The sequence below is a fragment of the Cercospora beticola genome, chromosome 3 (assembly GCF_033473495.1).
Source record: "Cercospora beticola chromosome 3, complete sequence".
NCBI lineage: Eukaryota > Fungi > Ascomycota > Dothideomycetes > Mycosphaerellales > Mycosphaerellaceae > Cercospora > Cercospora beticola.
In genome coordinates, this window is record NC_088937.1 from 1,257,194 (window position 1) to 1,272,640 (window position 15,447).

At 53.9% G+C, this 15,447-nt stretch overlaps 8 protein-coding genes across 8 annotated transcripts; 5 read left to right on the forward strand and 3 right to left on the reverse strand.

Annotated features, from left to right (window-relative positions):
* Positions 1-258: 258 nt before the first annotated feature.
* On the reverse strand, positions 259-1,983 carry RHO25_004443 (uncharacterized protein; the record flags this gene model as incomplete). Its single annotated transcript, XM_023595365.2, has 2 exons — positions 259-1,877; positions 1,947-1,983. 2 exons carry the CDS (start codon positions 1,981-1,983, stop codon positions 259-261), a joined length of 1,656 nt encoding a protein of 551 aa, XP_023458027.1.
* A 733-nt stretch (positions 1,984-2,716) lies between these two features.
* RHO25_004444 (uncharacterized protein) lies at positions 2,717-3,392 on the forward strand (the record flags this gene model as incomplete). Its single annotated transcript, XM_023595366.2, has 2 exons — positions 2,717-2,936; positions 2,995-3,392. The coding sequence occupies 2 exons, from the start codon at positions 2,717-2,719 to the stop codon at positions 3,390-3,392; spliced, it is 618 nt and encodes a 205-aa protein (XP_023458028.2).
* A 154-nt stretch (positions 3,393-3,546) lies between these two features.
* Positions 3,547-5,100, reverse strand: RHO25_004445 (uncharacterized protein; the record flags this gene model as incomplete). Its single annotated transcript, XM_023595367.2, has 1 exon — positions 3,547-5,100. The coding sequence occupies one exon, from the start codon at positions 5,098-5,100 to the stop codon at positions 3,547-3,549; it is 1,554 nt and encodes a 517-aa protein (XP_023457576.1).
* Positions 5,101-5,230: 130 nt separating this feature from the next.
* On the forward strand, positions 5,231-8,457 carry RHO25_004446 (uncharacterized protein; the record flags this gene model as incomplete). The annotated part of the gene is made up of 7 exons (XM_065602558.1): positions 5,231-5,652; positions 5,847-5,916; positions 6,142-6,352; positions 6,403-6,463; positions 6,522-6,640; positions 6,692-6,822; positions 6,871-8,457. 7 exons carry the CDS (start codon positions 5,231-5,233, stop codon positions 8,455-8,457), a joined length of 2,601 nt encoding a protein of 866 aa, XP_065458630.1.
* Positions 8,458-8,962: 505 nt separating this feature from the next.
* On the forward strand, positions 8,963-10,495 carry RHO25_004447 (uncharacterized protein; the record flags this gene model as incomplete). Its single annotated transcript, XM_023595370.2, has 1 exon — positions 8,963-10,495. The coding sequence occupies one exon, from the start codon at positions 8,963-8,965 to the stop codon at positions 10,493-10,495; it is 1,533 nt and encodes a 510-aa protein (XP_023457578.2).
* Positions 10,496-10,932: 437 nt separating this feature from the next.
* RAB11A (Ras-related protein Rab-11A) lies at positions 10,933-11,748 on the reverse strand (the record flags this gene model as incomplete). Its single annotated transcript, XM_023595371.2, has 4 exons — positions 10,933-11,060; positions 11,117-11,292; positions 11,349-11,665; positions 11,728-11,748. The coding sequence occupies 4 exons, from the start codon at positions 11,746-11,748 to the stop codon at positions 10,933-10,935; spliced, it is 642 nt and encodes a 213-aa protein (XP_023457577.1).
* A 573-nt stretch (positions 11,749-12,321) lies between these two features.
* On the forward strand, positions 12,322-13,732 carry RHO25_004449 (uncharacterized protein; the record flags this gene model as incomplete). Its single annotated transcript, XM_023595372.2, has 2 exons — positions 12,322-12,518; positions 12,571-13,732. The coding sequence occupies 2 exons, from the start codon at positions 12,322-12,324 to the stop codon at positions 13,730-13,732; spliced, it is 1,359 nt and encodes a 452-aa protein (XP_023456791.1).
* A 673-nt stretch (positions 13,733-14,405) lies between these two features.
* Positions 14,406-15,270, forward strand: RHO25_004450 (uncharacterized protein; the record flags this gene model as incomplete). The annotated part of the gene is made up of 2 exons (XM_023595373.1): positions 14,406-15,007; positions 15,069-15,270. The coding sequence occupies 2 exons, from the start codon at positions 14,406-14,408 to the stop codon at positions 15,268-15,270; spliced, it is 804 nt and encodes a 267-aa protein (XP_023456786.1).
* Between the last annotated feature and the right edge of the window lie 177 nt (positions 15,271-15,447).

Sequence of the window (15,447 nt, forward strand, 5' to 3'; positions counted from 1 at the left end):
AGTCCGCCACTTGGACAGCGAACGAAGGACCTACGCGCACCGATTCGAGTAGCACGCCCTCGCCTCCAAATCGGGACCACTCAACTCAGGAACGACACCGCCACGACAAAGGAAAGCTGTTCGCAAGAAAATGGATGCTGACTGGACATGGCTCGTAATTTATGTATAGAACAACGCAAGGAGGTATCTCAAACTCAGACTCGTTAAAAACCACTGCTCTCAACCCTTTTCAAGCAAGACGGGGTGCAAAGAGGAGTGTTATCGCCTGGTCTCGATGGGGCTCACATCCTGGCCTCCAGGCTGCTCATTGGGGGTATATGCGCCGCCGGCTCCGTGCATACTCAGCCCGTTGGTAGCGCTTTGCTGCCGACCGACATATGACTGAGTGATCTCGCTGTTGTGGTACGGGCCCAATGCAGGGCGGGGAGGCGACGATGAACCCACGGCGTGGCCTTCGGGAGGATGCAGCGGCGACACCTTTGGCTGCTCGATCGAATAGGCATTCTCGAGCTCGTTGGTATTGTTGCGCTTCGGTGGTGCAAATCCCTCCGGTTCCTTCTCTATCGTGAAGGATCGCACGTGATTAGAGCTCTGCTGCTGCTGCTGTTGTCGATCGAAGTCGTCGAAAGAGACCGTTTGCGGGTGGTGCTGCGACGCAGGCGGAAATGCACTATATTGGCTAGGTGTTGGATCGGCAAAGGGATTGGCCGCCTCTTGAGGGCGTGGAGGCATTTGCGGTGGTGCTTGCTGTCCTGCAAACGCTCCACTTGGCGGAGGTCCACTGGGTGGCTGATATCCGCCGTATGCCTGGTTGTTGCCAGTATCATAGGCATTCGATTGACTTGTCAACGGAGCCGCGAATGCACTATTGGACTGTTGCTGCTGTCCTGGCGGAGGTCCAGGTGGAGGAGTGAAGGCGCTTGCGAGGTTTTCCGTGCCTGGTTGCGTGCTTTGCTCAGGGCTGGTAGAGACACCCATCGCTCGTCTAGCAGCCAGAAGGGCCCGCTGATAGCGACTGGTCGCCAAGCTCAACTGCTCATTCGTCTCGATCAAAGTGGCCATTGTATCATGGTCGGGCGCCGGGTCGGTGGCGTTGATGTATGTCTGCATGCTCTTCTGGGCGCTCTGACAACGCTCGCTGAATTCCTTGATCAGTTCGTTGTTCACAAAGTCCTCAGTGGGTGTGCTCTGCACCAGCTGCAGTAGTATCTTGGCTGTGTTCTTCGCCTCTTCGATCCTGCTCGCCAACTCGACTGCCGACGGGAGACGAGATTGTCTGTTTCCCCGACCACTTGCCCCAGATCTCTCATAACCATGTGCAGGTGCCTGGTATCCATCCTGCCCCATAAACGCAGCTCTCTGCCCGCCTACGCTAAAGCTGGCGGCCTGCCCCTTCTCCTTCCTCCACATCTGGAACAATCCGTGCAGTCCCTCATCGTATGCCTTGTCATTTTCCAGGTGATCGAGCGTCTCGCGCAGGATCTGTTGTGTGCTCTGGTCTCTGCAGTTCCGCAGCATCTCCTTGACAGTGTTCACAAAGCTCTTATCGAAGTTCCGCGTGAACCGGGGCCCCGGGTTGTCGCTCAAGATGCGGATGAGCATGATGGCGTTGTACTGCACATATGGCTTCGGCGACCACTCTTTGCCCAAGAACTTCTTGATCTGGAGAGCAGCGTTTGCGGCGGCAGCAGGCGACGATTCGGCGGATTCGACGATAACAGGCAGATGAAGTACCTCCTCCCCGCCATTGTTGTTTGAGCCAGATTCGCAGAACAGTCGGATTGCCTGCTGGACGTTCGCTTCGGGCGAGTCGAGGGGAGCATTGTCGAACTGGTGGTTGCCCGCATCGCCGCGACTCCCGCCTCGCATGGACAGACCTGACAATGCGCGCACTCGTCAGCTTGCACTCTTTGAGGCGCCACGGCGAGTGTCTCCGGCCCACGTACTCTTCGTCCGTCCAAGGAGTCCTTTGAACTTGTTCATGGTGAGCTGCAGAATGAAACACACTATCCAAGCGACAGACGAGCAACCCACTGCGAGTGAAGATGCGGCAGTCAGTCGTATGTATAGGCCGCAGAGTACTGTCTAGATTGAGCTTACATGGAACCAGGGTTGTGCTGCTGCCGAAGAACTAAGGGTCCGGGTGCTCGTGCATAACTCGCCAAGCCTCCCGACGCGTCATTTCGCGTGGGCGCGGTATAAAAGTCTCTCTGCATCGACACTGCTCGAACATCTTGGCCACGGCGGCCGCCTCTGTTGATCACGCGGCATTCGCGCAACTGTCTTGCGCGGCCAGCGACATCATCGTAACGCTTGCCACTAACACGTTCTAGCAAGGCAGCAGCAACAACAACAGCCTTGCGTGGCATCGATCTGAGCATTTCGCCGAATAAAAGCCCGTGCTGGATCGCTGTGCTGAAGAACACCACAATGTGGCACAAGGGCCCCCACGCCCCAGGAGCATATGTTTCAATGAACACTCGTAGCTCATATGTCGACGGGAAACGAGTAACCTCCAGGGCAATCGCGCCGACTCGAATCATGTAGTGCTTGAAACGATTGCTAAATTGCTCAATTGCTCGACGAAGGCCTTCAATATTGTCCGCCCGTACTTCGTGCAATCATTCACTACGTTCAAAGCCATGAGCTTCTTCTCGTACAAGAATCCAATGCTCTGCATACCTTGCTCGACTTTTGATGAGCGAACAAAGGTACCATGATTGGCGACACCGCAAGAGCATACGAGCAGTTGGACGCGGAGAAACCGAATGGCGCTTCAAAGCAGCTGAGTGAGGACCGAACACATGAGGACATCGGTAACAGATGCAGACTCTCAGAGCTTCCACGAGAGTTACGTGATCTTATCTACCACTACGCGGCGTTCTTTCATATTCGCGATGTTGGGATTGGGCAGACACCAGGTCTCCTTCGCGCAAGTGAGCGATATTCAAGGGTAAGGCATGTCTCCAAAACTTGTGACTGACCTCTGCGCAGACAACCAGCTTCGCTTTGAATTCAGCGACACACTCTACAGTTCGAAGCTGCTGAAGATCAGGTACTTCGACAACGCAGTGTGGAAAACCTCCCAGACCAAATGCTTGCTGCGTGCACTTCTTGAGTGCAAGGATCGCATGGTCGTAGACTTTGCTGGAAGACTACTAGGAACAAGCCGCGATCAAGCTGAGCGACTTGCAGAATTCAACAGCAACCATATTGATCCAGGCGCAGTAGCGGGTTTTCTCGAACTTCTCGGGACTCATGGCCGATCCTGTATCAATGTGGCTTTTGCGCGGAGCATGATCGAAGCCCATGCTGCTGAGAGTATCAATGCCGATTCAGCGGAGAACTCGCTCAAGCGCAAACAAAGGGGCGCACTAGGCTCAGTGCCATGAGTGTTGGGAGGCAGCCGTGTCGTGAAGATGCTCTCAAGCCTCTGGCTGGCCTGCTTTCCGTGCTGCTAGAACATGGGGACACGTCCAAGATAACATGTTGGCAAGCACTCAACAGTGCATTTTCGCAAAGCTGAGACCAAGAGTTTCATGACTTTCATTGTGCGTCTTCGTCCTCTTCCTCGTCCTCGTCGTCCTCCACGATCTTCTCTACAATCAAGTTGCCACTCCTACCAATTCTGTCCCGAATGGTACCCTTGGCTTCCACTTCGAACACCTCTCGAGGCATAGGTGACACAAGTCTGAACTTGTATGTATGTTCGTAATCATCTTCTGGTTCTTGAGCATTCTTTTCCGAGGGCGATTCGAGCTCGTCGTAACATTCCACAAAAGCATACAGCTCCTCCAGCTCAGCGTCATGTCCGAATCGTCGAACCACACGCTCGCCCGATGGCATCCTTATACTGATCCTGACTGCGTCCTTGATATCTGCCCCAGGTTCGCTCGGTATGCGCTGTGCTCTCCACGTCCTCCATCGTGCCAGATTACGAGCTTCCCTGCTCTTACGCTCAGCCGCCTCTGCTCGCTCGCGCTCGGCCTTCTCCTTCGCAGCCTCCTCCTCTTTCCTCTTTCGTGCTTTCTCGCGATCTAGAGCCAGGGAACGTTCATAGGCACTTTCTTGCTCTTGCCTCAGGTTCCTGGTAGCTTGCTGCTCCTGACGTTGCCGCCGCACTCGGTCTAGTTCCGCATTCTGATTCTGCATCGCTGTCTGTATCTTCGAGACGAGCTCCTGGGCGGTAACCGGGCCTGCGGAACTTGCAATCTTCGACATTGCGGTCGATGAGACAGAGGGCGTGTGGACCACGAGAGCAGTGTACGGGAACTTGCTCACGTTCAAAGCAGTGCTGACCTGGTATGCCTCTGCGTCTTGCACAGTACCTGCCCAAAGTACCACATTGTTATTAGGGTTCTTCACGAACTCCACGAACTCAGGCGCAAGAAGTGTATCTCTTGCAAAAACAGCATTATCATCATGCTCGGGCGATAGCAAGACAATCAGTAAGAACTTCAGATCCCTCTTTGCAATATCAAATGCTTGTGCATATCCTCCTTCGTGAAATGGCAGTGTGCCGTGCTCGACTCCGTGCTCCTCCTCGAACTCGCGAATAAAACGTGCTGCCGTATCCCTCGGCGCCAGCGGTCTGCGCGAAGCATCTCGAGAAGGCCGTGAAGTTCGTCCGGACCAAAAGCGTGCTAATAACCGCGGTAGGAAAGGGAAGAGGTATCCGATTCTGCCGAACAGTCGCTGAAATACGGTGTAGGCAACGCTAAATGGGAAGAGGATGATTGTGAAGGAGAAGGGCAATTGCTGTGTTAGTTGGGACTCAGGAGTCGGCACCACTCGTGGTGCTGGTTCTAACCCAGAGGCTCGGCCTCGTCGTGACGATCTGACGGGAATGCCATCCATGAGGGTCTCCGCTCGGCGAGCATCCTGCGCTGGAGGCGGTACACGAGCAGCTTCGGCTGCAGGATCGATGGTCTCGGCGTCGCCGTCGAAAAAGCGCGTGATGGCGATCTGTGCATTCCATTGGCACTTTTGAAGAAGAGGTATCGCGGACTCGAGGTCCTGGTCCGTCACTGAAGTGTACTGCTGAAGGGCGAGCTGCTGCGATTCGGTCAAGGCCGATAAGTCTAACGAGGGTTGTGCCATGGTCGCTCTCGGCTTGCGCAGATGGGAAAGGAGCGCTGGTCGCAGCCAAAGGAGAGTGCAAGGCAAGTGTATGAAAGGACAGTTATCTGCTCGAAGTGATGAGCAGGCACCGCGACTTTCCAGCTACATCATGCCGATGCCGCGCCGGCGATCCACAGCGCTGGGACGCCGTGTGTGGCCTCAGGCCGTCACAGGCGAACAAGGCCGCTTGCCGCTTGCGTGGTTCCGTGGTTTCAAAGACACGAGCGAGTCGCGGGATCGGCCACCAAGTCGGGCGTTGACGACCTCATGCGTCCCATGGTCTGACGGCGCGCTGATTGTCCTCCTTCCACGTCGCTTTCCTTCAGCGTGTCGCGTGCGCGGCAGACAGCATCGGTCGCACCGCGCCATCCTGTCCACTCTTCTGATCGCACCTGGTTTCGCCAGATTTACGACCCGGCACACGTTGATGGATTCGCGATGGAAGAGCAACAACCTCCAGCAACACGCGCCTGCTGACTCCGATTCACGACTACCCATTGGTCTCGGCCGCACCTGTCTTGATTATCAGAGGTATGTGCCTCGTTACCCTTGCAGTCTTTGTGTTCAGAAGTCGGGCCCGGCCTTTCGTTGTCGACGAGCTCTCGCGTGTTTTCAACCATGAAATATGTCTTAGTCGCACGTGGATCTTTGTGCAATCGAGCAAAACTCTTTCGCTGAAGGTGGAAATTCCGTTCAAGTCCAAGTCCTGATTCTGAGCATTGCAGAAGCGCCAACACTTCCTTCTCTATCTGGACGCATTGTGGAGGACCTATTACCAGATCGAGCGAGAACTTGGTGAACTCTTACTTTTGACCTCTGCCCGGGACGGAAAGCCTTTGGAGCGATACACTGGTGTAGCTGAAATTCCTCCTGAAGACCAAACTTTGACGAATTACTCTGTACAGCGCGACGTGCAAGTCAGGCCCGGCGATCGGAAAGGTGGCGCAGAATTATCAACAAGTCCTGTCATTCTATTTAGTGCGATACCGGATATCGTATGTCCAGTAAGCCTTATCGCAGGGAATCGAGGAGCTCTCGCGCCGGCCACAGTTCACATCGTTTGGCTGCCTTGGGCAAGAGCATCGTCACCGTACCATCGCTTTGGGTGATGGTATGGCAAACGTAACATCCCGTGTCGGCGACTCGAGGCGTTCTAACAGACATGAGAATCGTCCTCCGGGACAGTCGCAGCTTTGTCGAAACGGACCGGGTTGCAGAAAGAGGGAAGAAGGTCTGTGCATCACATCACAGGTAGAAACACAACCTCTTACCGAAATGCAGGCACCTGCTACTACAGTCACGATTATTCCGATTCTATGTCGCCCAATGGCTCCAGCAATACGTCAGTCCATTTTGCCCAGCTTCTGAGCCTCCTCATTGACAGACTCCAGGTCCAACAGGGCGCTCAATGTTCAATCACCGGCATTTACACCCACACTCGCTCACGCTAGACCGGCGAAACCAATAGGCATATCCCCCAAGGCAGCAGCCGCTGCTACGTTCACTCCGCGAGGTGCAGGTAAAAGACCACGAGGACCTGAGCATCATAGACGAGGCTCATTTCTAACAGGGTCTTCGACTCCTGTTGCACCCGCTCATGGCAAGCATCCATCAGCGGAATTTGTGCCGCAGCAATCCTTTCAGCAGGTGTCGCCGATGATTGAATTCGTGCCTGGGCAGCAGTTCGTGCCTGCATCCAACGTAAGTGCGCTGCATCACCCATCTTTCGCGGGCCTAACACGAGTCCAGATTGATGCGCAAGCGCAAGTGACGCATCAGTACAATCCGTACAGCGACAATGTCTTCGCGCCACAGAATCTGAGTGGCCTAGATGGTTCACATGTCCAGCTCAACCCATATGCACAGCAGCCCGGAACAGCTGGCGTACAGACTTATTATCACAATTCCGCGGACTTGTCTTACCCACTTCATTACCACCTCTATGCACCTTTTGGTCCACGGCGAGAGAACATGGCGGCATACCAGCGCAGCACCACCGACTTCTTCATCCCGGATGATCTGAGGGAAGACCTTCAGAGGAAGTCGGAGATGACTTTGCAGACGTTTGCTAATAGCACGCTTCCACAAAGTGTCGAGCACTTTCATTCACTTGTTGCGCTCAACGTCGGAAACTCTAAGAGCCCGTCCACATTCGGATATCCGAGCTCAGTATACAAGGCTACGTCCAGCAATGATGGGCATACATATGCGCTTCGACGCATCGCAGGATTCCGTCTCCACAGTGAAGCTCAAGTGCGACCCATCAATGCGTGGAAGCGGATGAGCAATGCCAGCCTGGTCACTGTGATTGATGCATTCACGGGAAGGTGGTTTGGCGATAGTTCTCTCATTATCGTCACTGACTACCATCCACGCTCCCAAAGCCTGGCGGAGAAACACTTTGGCTCTCAAAGACACGCAAACAAGCACAACGGGCAAGTCATGCCCGAGAACGAACTCTGGGGATACATCGTTCAGCTTGCAAGCGCTTTACGGACCATTCATGGCGCGGGTCAAGCAGCGCAGACTGTTATGGCGTCCAAGGTCCTCCTCACGTCGAAAAACCGAATACGGTTGAACGGATGCGGCGTCTTTGATATAATACAATACGAGAACAAGCCATCCATGCTCGAGCTGCAACGAGGAGATCTCCAAGATCTTGGAAAACTTATTCTAGGCATTGCTACTCGGAATCAAGTGGCCCATCAGAATGTTCAGAAGGCGCTTGACTTAGTCGGCCGGTCTTACTCGGAACGGTTCAGGTCATGCGTCGCTTGGCTGCTTGCGCCTCCCCCTATACAACAGGATTCCGAGCCAGGAGCTATCGCCACGCAGAATGTCGATTACAGCGCCAACGCCTTGCTTGTCAATATTGCCGACAAGATCATGGGGGTATACGACAGTGCGCTGCACTACGAAGATGAACTCACTTCGCAACTCGTTCGGGAGCTAGAAAATGGCCGTGTCGTTCGGCTCCTGACCAAGCTTGCCGTTATTTTGGAGCGACCAGATATCAGTCTCACAAGCAACGCTCGTGGGAACCCAGCGCTTTTGAACCAACCATCAGCTTCTTGGTCGGAGACTGGTGAGCGATACTACTTGAAGTTGTTCCGGGACTACGTTTTCCATCAGGTCGACGCGGAAGGAAGACCAGTGTTGGACCTCGGACATATGTTGACCTGTCTGAACAAAGTTGATGCCGGGATCGACGAGAAGATTCAGCTTGTCAGTCGGGACGAAGAGAGCGTGTTTGTTGTAAGCTACAAGGAGGTGAAACGAGGGATAGAGAATGCTTGGATGGAGCTATTGAAGGCTTCAAATCCGGCGAGACGGTAGTACTGGACATATGCATTGATCCCAGTGTATTGACGCTGGAGCGAAGGGAGCTGCACAGAGATGTCGAGATATTGGGAAGCATTAACATCGCTGTTGGGTAGCCAGCAACGCAAGTAGAACAGATCGAGATGAATGCAAAAACACGAGTAAAATAAAATGTATACACTCGCGCAGCACAAGTCGTCTTCAACGACATTTGCGAACATCGTCATTGGTCCGGGCAACTTGACCTTGGAGAGACTGAAGGAGTAGTTTCGACCGATATGACCTTTTCAAACGCCGACATGTGTCGGCTCGGCTATTCGGGTTATCATTCGCCGATGCAGCCTGCATCAACATTGGTGGCACCAAAATGGTGGGAGAAGGCCATCAAAGCACATGCCCATGATATGCGCGTGGGCCCCAATCGTCAGTAAGAACAACTTCCTTTCCCTACCCATCTCCTTGTCTGCAATTTCTCCTAGCCCTCCAAACCTCGCACATGGTCACGGCCCTCGCGACAGCCATGGCAAGAACGTTTTCCTTTGACGAGGTACAGCAGCACAAGACGAAGGACTCGTGCTGGGTTGTCTTGTATGGCAATGTCTACGATGTCACCTCCTTCTTGCCAGAGCACCCGGGTGGCAGCAAGATTATTCTCCAGCTTGCTGGATCCGATGCTACAGAAGAGTACGATCCCATTCATCCTCCAGGCACGTTAGAAGACAGCCTGCCCGAGTCCGCCAAGTTGGGTCAGATAGATCCCAGCACTCTGCCAGCCGTGGAGAAGAGCCCGGTTGAGACTGGAGAGACAAAGAAGGAAGAGATCATGAGCATAGAGGAATGCCTGAATCTGGACGACATTGAGGCGGTGGCTACACAGAAAATCAACCACAAAGCATGGGCATACTACTATTCTGCTGGCGATGACCTCGTGTCCAAGTCATTGAACAACACAGTATATCGCAACATTTTGCTGCGGCCGCGAGTCTTCGTGGACTGCACCAACTGCGACACATCAACCACCATCCTTGGCCACAAAGTCGATGTCCCATTCTTCGTCTCTCCTGCTGCAATGGCTCGACTGGGACATCCAGACGGCGAACACGGTATCGCTAGAGCTGCCAACAAATTCGGAGCACTTCAGATCATCTCCAACAACGCATCACAAACACCAGAGCAAATTCTCGAAGGAGCACCAGAGGATCAGATCTTTGGCTGGCAATTATATGTCCAGAACGAGAGGAAGAAGAGCGAGGACATGCTGAAACGGATACACAAACTACCACAGATCAAGTTCGTGTGTCTGACATTGGATGCACCAGTACCTGGAAAGCGAGAGCACGATGAGAGGGGCAAGAACGTCGGCTCGAACCTGCCAGTTCGGTCAAGTGTTCAGCAAGGTTCTGCTAGCAAAACCACATCGAAAGAGGACGAGGTACAATCTGATGCCGAGGGCATCAAACTCGCAGATAAAGGCGGTGTGGGCAAGGCTCTCTTCGCAGGTACAGCACCCGATTTAACCTGGAAAACTACATTGCCTTGGCTGCGTCAACACACACATCTTCCGATCGTGCTCAAGGGACTGCAAACACACGAAGATGCCTATCTGGCGTCCTTGCACACTCCTCAGATCAAGGGTATCATTCTGTCAAATCACGGCGGAAGAGCTGTCGATACTGCTCCACCCGCCATTCACACATTGCTCGAGATCCGAAAATACTGTCCCGAGGTGCTCGACAAGCTGGAAGTCTATGTTGATGGCGGAATCAAGCGAGGAACAGACATCGTGAAGGCGCTCGCGCTCGGTGCAAAAGCTGTGGGTCTTGGACGTGCGCCATTGTTTGGCTTGGGAGCTGGTGGTGCGGCGGGTGTCGAGCGCGTTCTGGAGATCCTGAAAGCTGAAGTGGAGACTGCGATGAGGCTGTTGGGAGCTGAGAAGGTCAGTGATTTGGGAGTGCAACACGTTAATGCGAGGGCTGTGGAACGGGACATTTATGATGGCGCTGCTGGGCTGGAAAGCTTGCACCGGGAATATGCTGTTAAGAGCAAGTTGTAATAGAGCGCGGTGATTTTAACACCAGGCATGTACATCTCTATGCGGCTTCGTCCGCTACATATCTCTCCCATAGGCATTAGCGTTGAGTTGTCCATACCTGTCAAAAGTTGCTGGGTAGTAGTAAACGGGTCAGCACCTAGTTTATTGTACGAAGTGCGGCGGAAAGTTTCTCCCAGGCAGCACCCAATACGAGCACAGTGTTGCAGACCAGGAATCATTGGCAAAGTTGTATCAGTCATTATCCGTAGTCTTCCACATCGTATCTTTCAGCATAGCATGACAAGAGCCGTTACCTGAAAAACGCCTGGAACTCCTTTCGCTGCGCTCGGAGCCAGTCCACAGGCCACGCGTCCATGCTTCATCCAAAATCGCCCGACCAAGACCTGCTGCATCATCCCTACTATGTATAATCGGGTATCGAAAGTGGAATGTGCTGTTTAACAGCATTGGCCCTTCTTGGCATCTCCTCCTGGAGGGTTGCTTGACGATAGAGGTATCGATGTGCCCTGGCCTGGAGCGCCCGCACTTCCGGCGTCGTTGTCGAGTGCCTTTGACGACACAATCCCTGCTTACTGTCAGCATTGCCACATACTCGAGCAGGAGCATTTGTGAACAACTCACGGTAGATCTCAGTCAATTCTTGCTGGAAGGCGAGCTCGACGTTGCTTGCGTCAAGTGCAGACGTCTCGATGAATGACAGTCCATTCTCTGCGGCGAAGGCCTTCGCATCGTCGGTAGGCACTGCACGGAGATGCCTCAAATCGCTCTTGTTACCCACCAACATGATCACAATGTTGCTGTATGGCGGTCAGCCTCGCTCTCAACCTTTACAGCGTCTCTCTGCTTCACTCACGTATCGGCATGGTCTCTCAGCTCTTTCAGCCATCGCGTGACATTGTCGAATGTCTGGCTCTTTGTGAGGTCGTAACAGAGGAGGGCACCGACAGCTCCACGGTAGTATGCTGAAGTAATAGCGCGATAACGCTCCTGACCGGCAGTATCCCAGATCTGGGCCTTGATGGTCTTGTTGTCGACTTGGATGCTGCGGGTAGCGAACTCGACGCCGATGGTGGACTTGCTGTCGAGGTTGAATTCGTTGCGGGTGAATCGCGAAAGCAAGTTGGACTTTCCAACACCGCTGTCGCCTATGAGCACCACCTTGAAGAGGAACTGTGAGGGAGAGCGTTAGCTTGTTGCCGTAGCAGCAGTATCAATTCGAGAGATCTGCGCACATCGTATTCGTCGTTGGCCATTGTCGCAGTGGTTGCTGTCTACTCGTCTCTGGCGGTGGAGGGGGGCAAGGCGGGGACGTTCGTGCGTGCGAAAGCGCCGATTTTCGTGCAGCGGCGGCGGAGTGTCGTCCAAGGGCGGTGGTAGTCGACAGCGATGTATGCAGCGCGGGGGCCTTGATGTGTGCGGTGAATGCGTCGGTGTATCGCAAACAGCTCAAGTTGTCATGACCAGATTGCGGCCACTCCTTTGTCGCTTCAAGACCCTTGCAAGTTGCAAGCGCATGCTGGAGTGCCAAGACCGCAGCCACGTGAAGCCGCTCCCATTAGCACACCAGTCTGAGATTGGACGTGCTGTGCTCCTTCCACACCAAGTTCCAACTTTATCTCCTGGACGTCAACTCACTTGGCCGCTTCCGGACAATACAGATCCTGGGAACCCATCCACCGCAAGACTCACGACACCGCTGGCAGTTCTGCGCGCTAGCAACGCGTGACACCAGTCCGCAACGCGAACATGATATAGGCTGAAGAAACGCCACCTGCCGCCTGTGCAGAACCTCAATTGCAGTCTTTCCATCACCTAGCTGGGTCAACATGGCTGACTCGGACCACGAGTACGATGAGGACGATGAGATCCATACAAATGGCAGGTCCATGGCATCACGTCCCAAGCCCCGAGCGCTGGCAAGATGGGAAGAAGGCGCCACTGGAACAGGTGACATCCGCCAAGGCGCAGATGGAAACCTCCTGGAAATGCTGGGTGGTGCAGAGGAGGCTGCAAAGCGGAAGAGGTATGTTGGGAGCAGTCGTCGCTTCAGATTTCATGTATTGATCAATATGTAGGCTCGTCAAAGACACCACTCCCTTGCAGCGAGGCATCATCCGACACACGATCCTTATCATTGACCTGTCGTTAGCCATGGCTGAGAAGGATCTGCGCCCTACACGATTGCTTCTGACCTTGACCTATGTCATAGCGTTCATTCGTGAGTACTTCGAACAGAACCCCATCTCACAGCTTGGAATACTAGGAATGCGTGATGGGCTGGCAATACGAGTCAGCGACATGTCCGGCAACCCGAATGACCACATTACTGCGGTCAAAGGCCTACGAAGCACAGATCCAAAAGGCAATCCATCGCTACAAAATGCGCTAGAGATGGCACGAGCAGCACTGTATCACACGCCGTCCCACGGCACACGCGAAGTTGCCATCATCCTTGGAGCATTGCACAGCTCGGACCCTGGAGACATTCACGACACGATCAAGGCCTGTATCAAGGACAAGATCAGAGTCAATATCATTGGCTTGGCGGCACAGATGTTCATATGCGCCGAGATCTGTCGAAAGACAAATCAAGGCGATACGAACTGCTACAATGTCGCAGTGGACGAGGTTCACTATCGAGAGCTTCTAATGGGAATCACAACGCCCCCGGTTGTGCGGGCCACCGATGTCGAGGCACAGAAGCGGAACCAAGCGGCCTTGCTCATGATGGGCTTCCCCTCGCGGATGGTGGAGGAAAGAGCCACTCTCTGTGCGTGCCACGGAAATCTCACCAGAGGAGGCTACCTCTGCAGTAGATGCAAGGCGAAGGTCTGCAGTTTGCCTGCCACGTGCCCGACGTGTGAGCTCACTCTCATTCTCTCGACTCACTTGGCCAGATCCTACCATCACTTATTCCCCCTGCAGAACTGGGATGAGGTCTCATGGACGCGCGCACAATCGAAAGGCAGTACCCAGTGTTTTGGTTGCCAGGCGCCATTTCCGCCCGCTGCTGGCAAAGTCGATGCGGTCAACGGCTCCGGCGAAGAAGGTACGAGACAGAAACGCGCAGAAGGTGCGTCCGAGTCGTCCAGGTATGAGTGCTCGACTTGTCAGCAGCACTTCTGTATCGACTGCGATGTCTTCTGCCACGAAGTAGTCCACAATTGTCCTGGCTGTCAGAGTAGTACCCATCTACCCGGTGCACAAAACGGCGATATGGACGTAGAACCCAGTTGAACAAGGCGCAGGACACCGTATCGAAAAGACTGGCCTGATCCGATCGTACATGGTCCCCAAGTAGCAGAAGAGGTCTCAAGCCTGTTACCTCAAATAACTCCACATCCTGACCAAGACCGCAGAAAAAGCTACGACGTCACGTCTTGGCACGAGGCATTGATTGCCATTGGAGAATGGCTGATATGCAATGTGCACCGTCGGCACAGCGCGGACAGTGAGCTGTCCAGAATTAGCACATGGATAATCTTCAAGGCATGTTGTGGCCAAAGCGATCCTCAGAAAACATACCTGCTTCTGGGAAAATGGTCGCTTCCAGGCCTACCAGGTTGAGTACGCGCTAGAAATTTCGAAGCACGATCGTGGAGAGGCGCCTGTTTCGCAGAAGAAGCGGGCAGACTTCCCGCTGCTTTCATATGCGTGGCTTGCGGCGAGTCTGACGGATGGGTGAACAGAACCAGTGGGGCGCTACTAGAGTCACAAGTAATGAACACGCCATCAGGCGACTGTAGCCCCAGCATACATGTGTTTGCTCACATCAAGCTTTCCACTCATTCCCTCCGATTGCCATATGACAGGGACGGCATCAGTTCACCAAGGTCCTTCCCGCACACCATCTCCCTTCTGACAAGAGCTTCTGCCCGTAGCACACACTTCTCGCTCCATCATCGTCGCAATGCCTGCCTTCTCCCTCCTCTCTGCGCCCAGAGCAGATGGCGCTGCAGAAACGAGCGCTCAGCCCCCTCGAGTCGCTGCTGCGCTCGTCGATTTTTCTAAGCAGACCAAAGCCAATACTTCGACCGCTGCACAGTCGAACAAACGTAAGCGCAACAGCTCCGAATCAAAACCAGCGCGGCCACCAACTCCACCCTTGACGCCCTCACCCAACGCCGAGACGTACACGTTCTCAGCAGAAACAATCCTCTCCATGCTCGACGACATCATCACAAGCGAACTGAGCTACTGGGCCCACTACATGAGCGCGGCGGCAAACCAAACCAGCTACTCAGAAATCACATTCAACGACACCACGACCGAAATCAAAATCGCAGCACTACGCCACATACTCGAAACTCTACCCCTGAGGTACCAAGCCCTCGCAACAGCCTACTCAGAAACGCAACTCGAGCCCATTGAAATTCCCGAGAATCTCCAGACTCTGCTTCAAAACTTAGCAGAAGACCCAACGGAGGTAGAATTGGAAGGATGGTACGATCAGAAATGGTTGCAGAGAAAGAAGTTTCGATCGGATATCATGAGTATGGACGGTGAAGTGAGGTAATTTACACTCTATTGTCCTATCTAATGAGGCCTGGAACCAACTGACTCCTTCTCACAGACGTCTCGAAGAAGCCCGCATGCAAGAACTCAAAGCCCTGATGCTCATGGTCGAAGAAATGAAACTCGCAGCGGCGGACGGGTCGGTCGACGATGAGGCTTTGACTCATTTGATTCACGCCGCGGATGAAGTGGGACTGGGTTTGGTTACGCAGAGGAAATCGAGAGCGGCGAGTGAGGAATCTTGGACGCCGGGGAAATGAAGCAAAAATTCCTCGATGCGCAGTCGTTCCATTGTGCGTGACTCTGCGATTCCGATACCAAATGCAGCCACCAAATGGAAAAACGCGCTGCGATTGCCCGCATATCGCAGAGCGAGAAAGCATTCACAGCCACTCCTGGGCATACTTCTTGAAAGGAGAGAAGAGAGGCTGAGATCG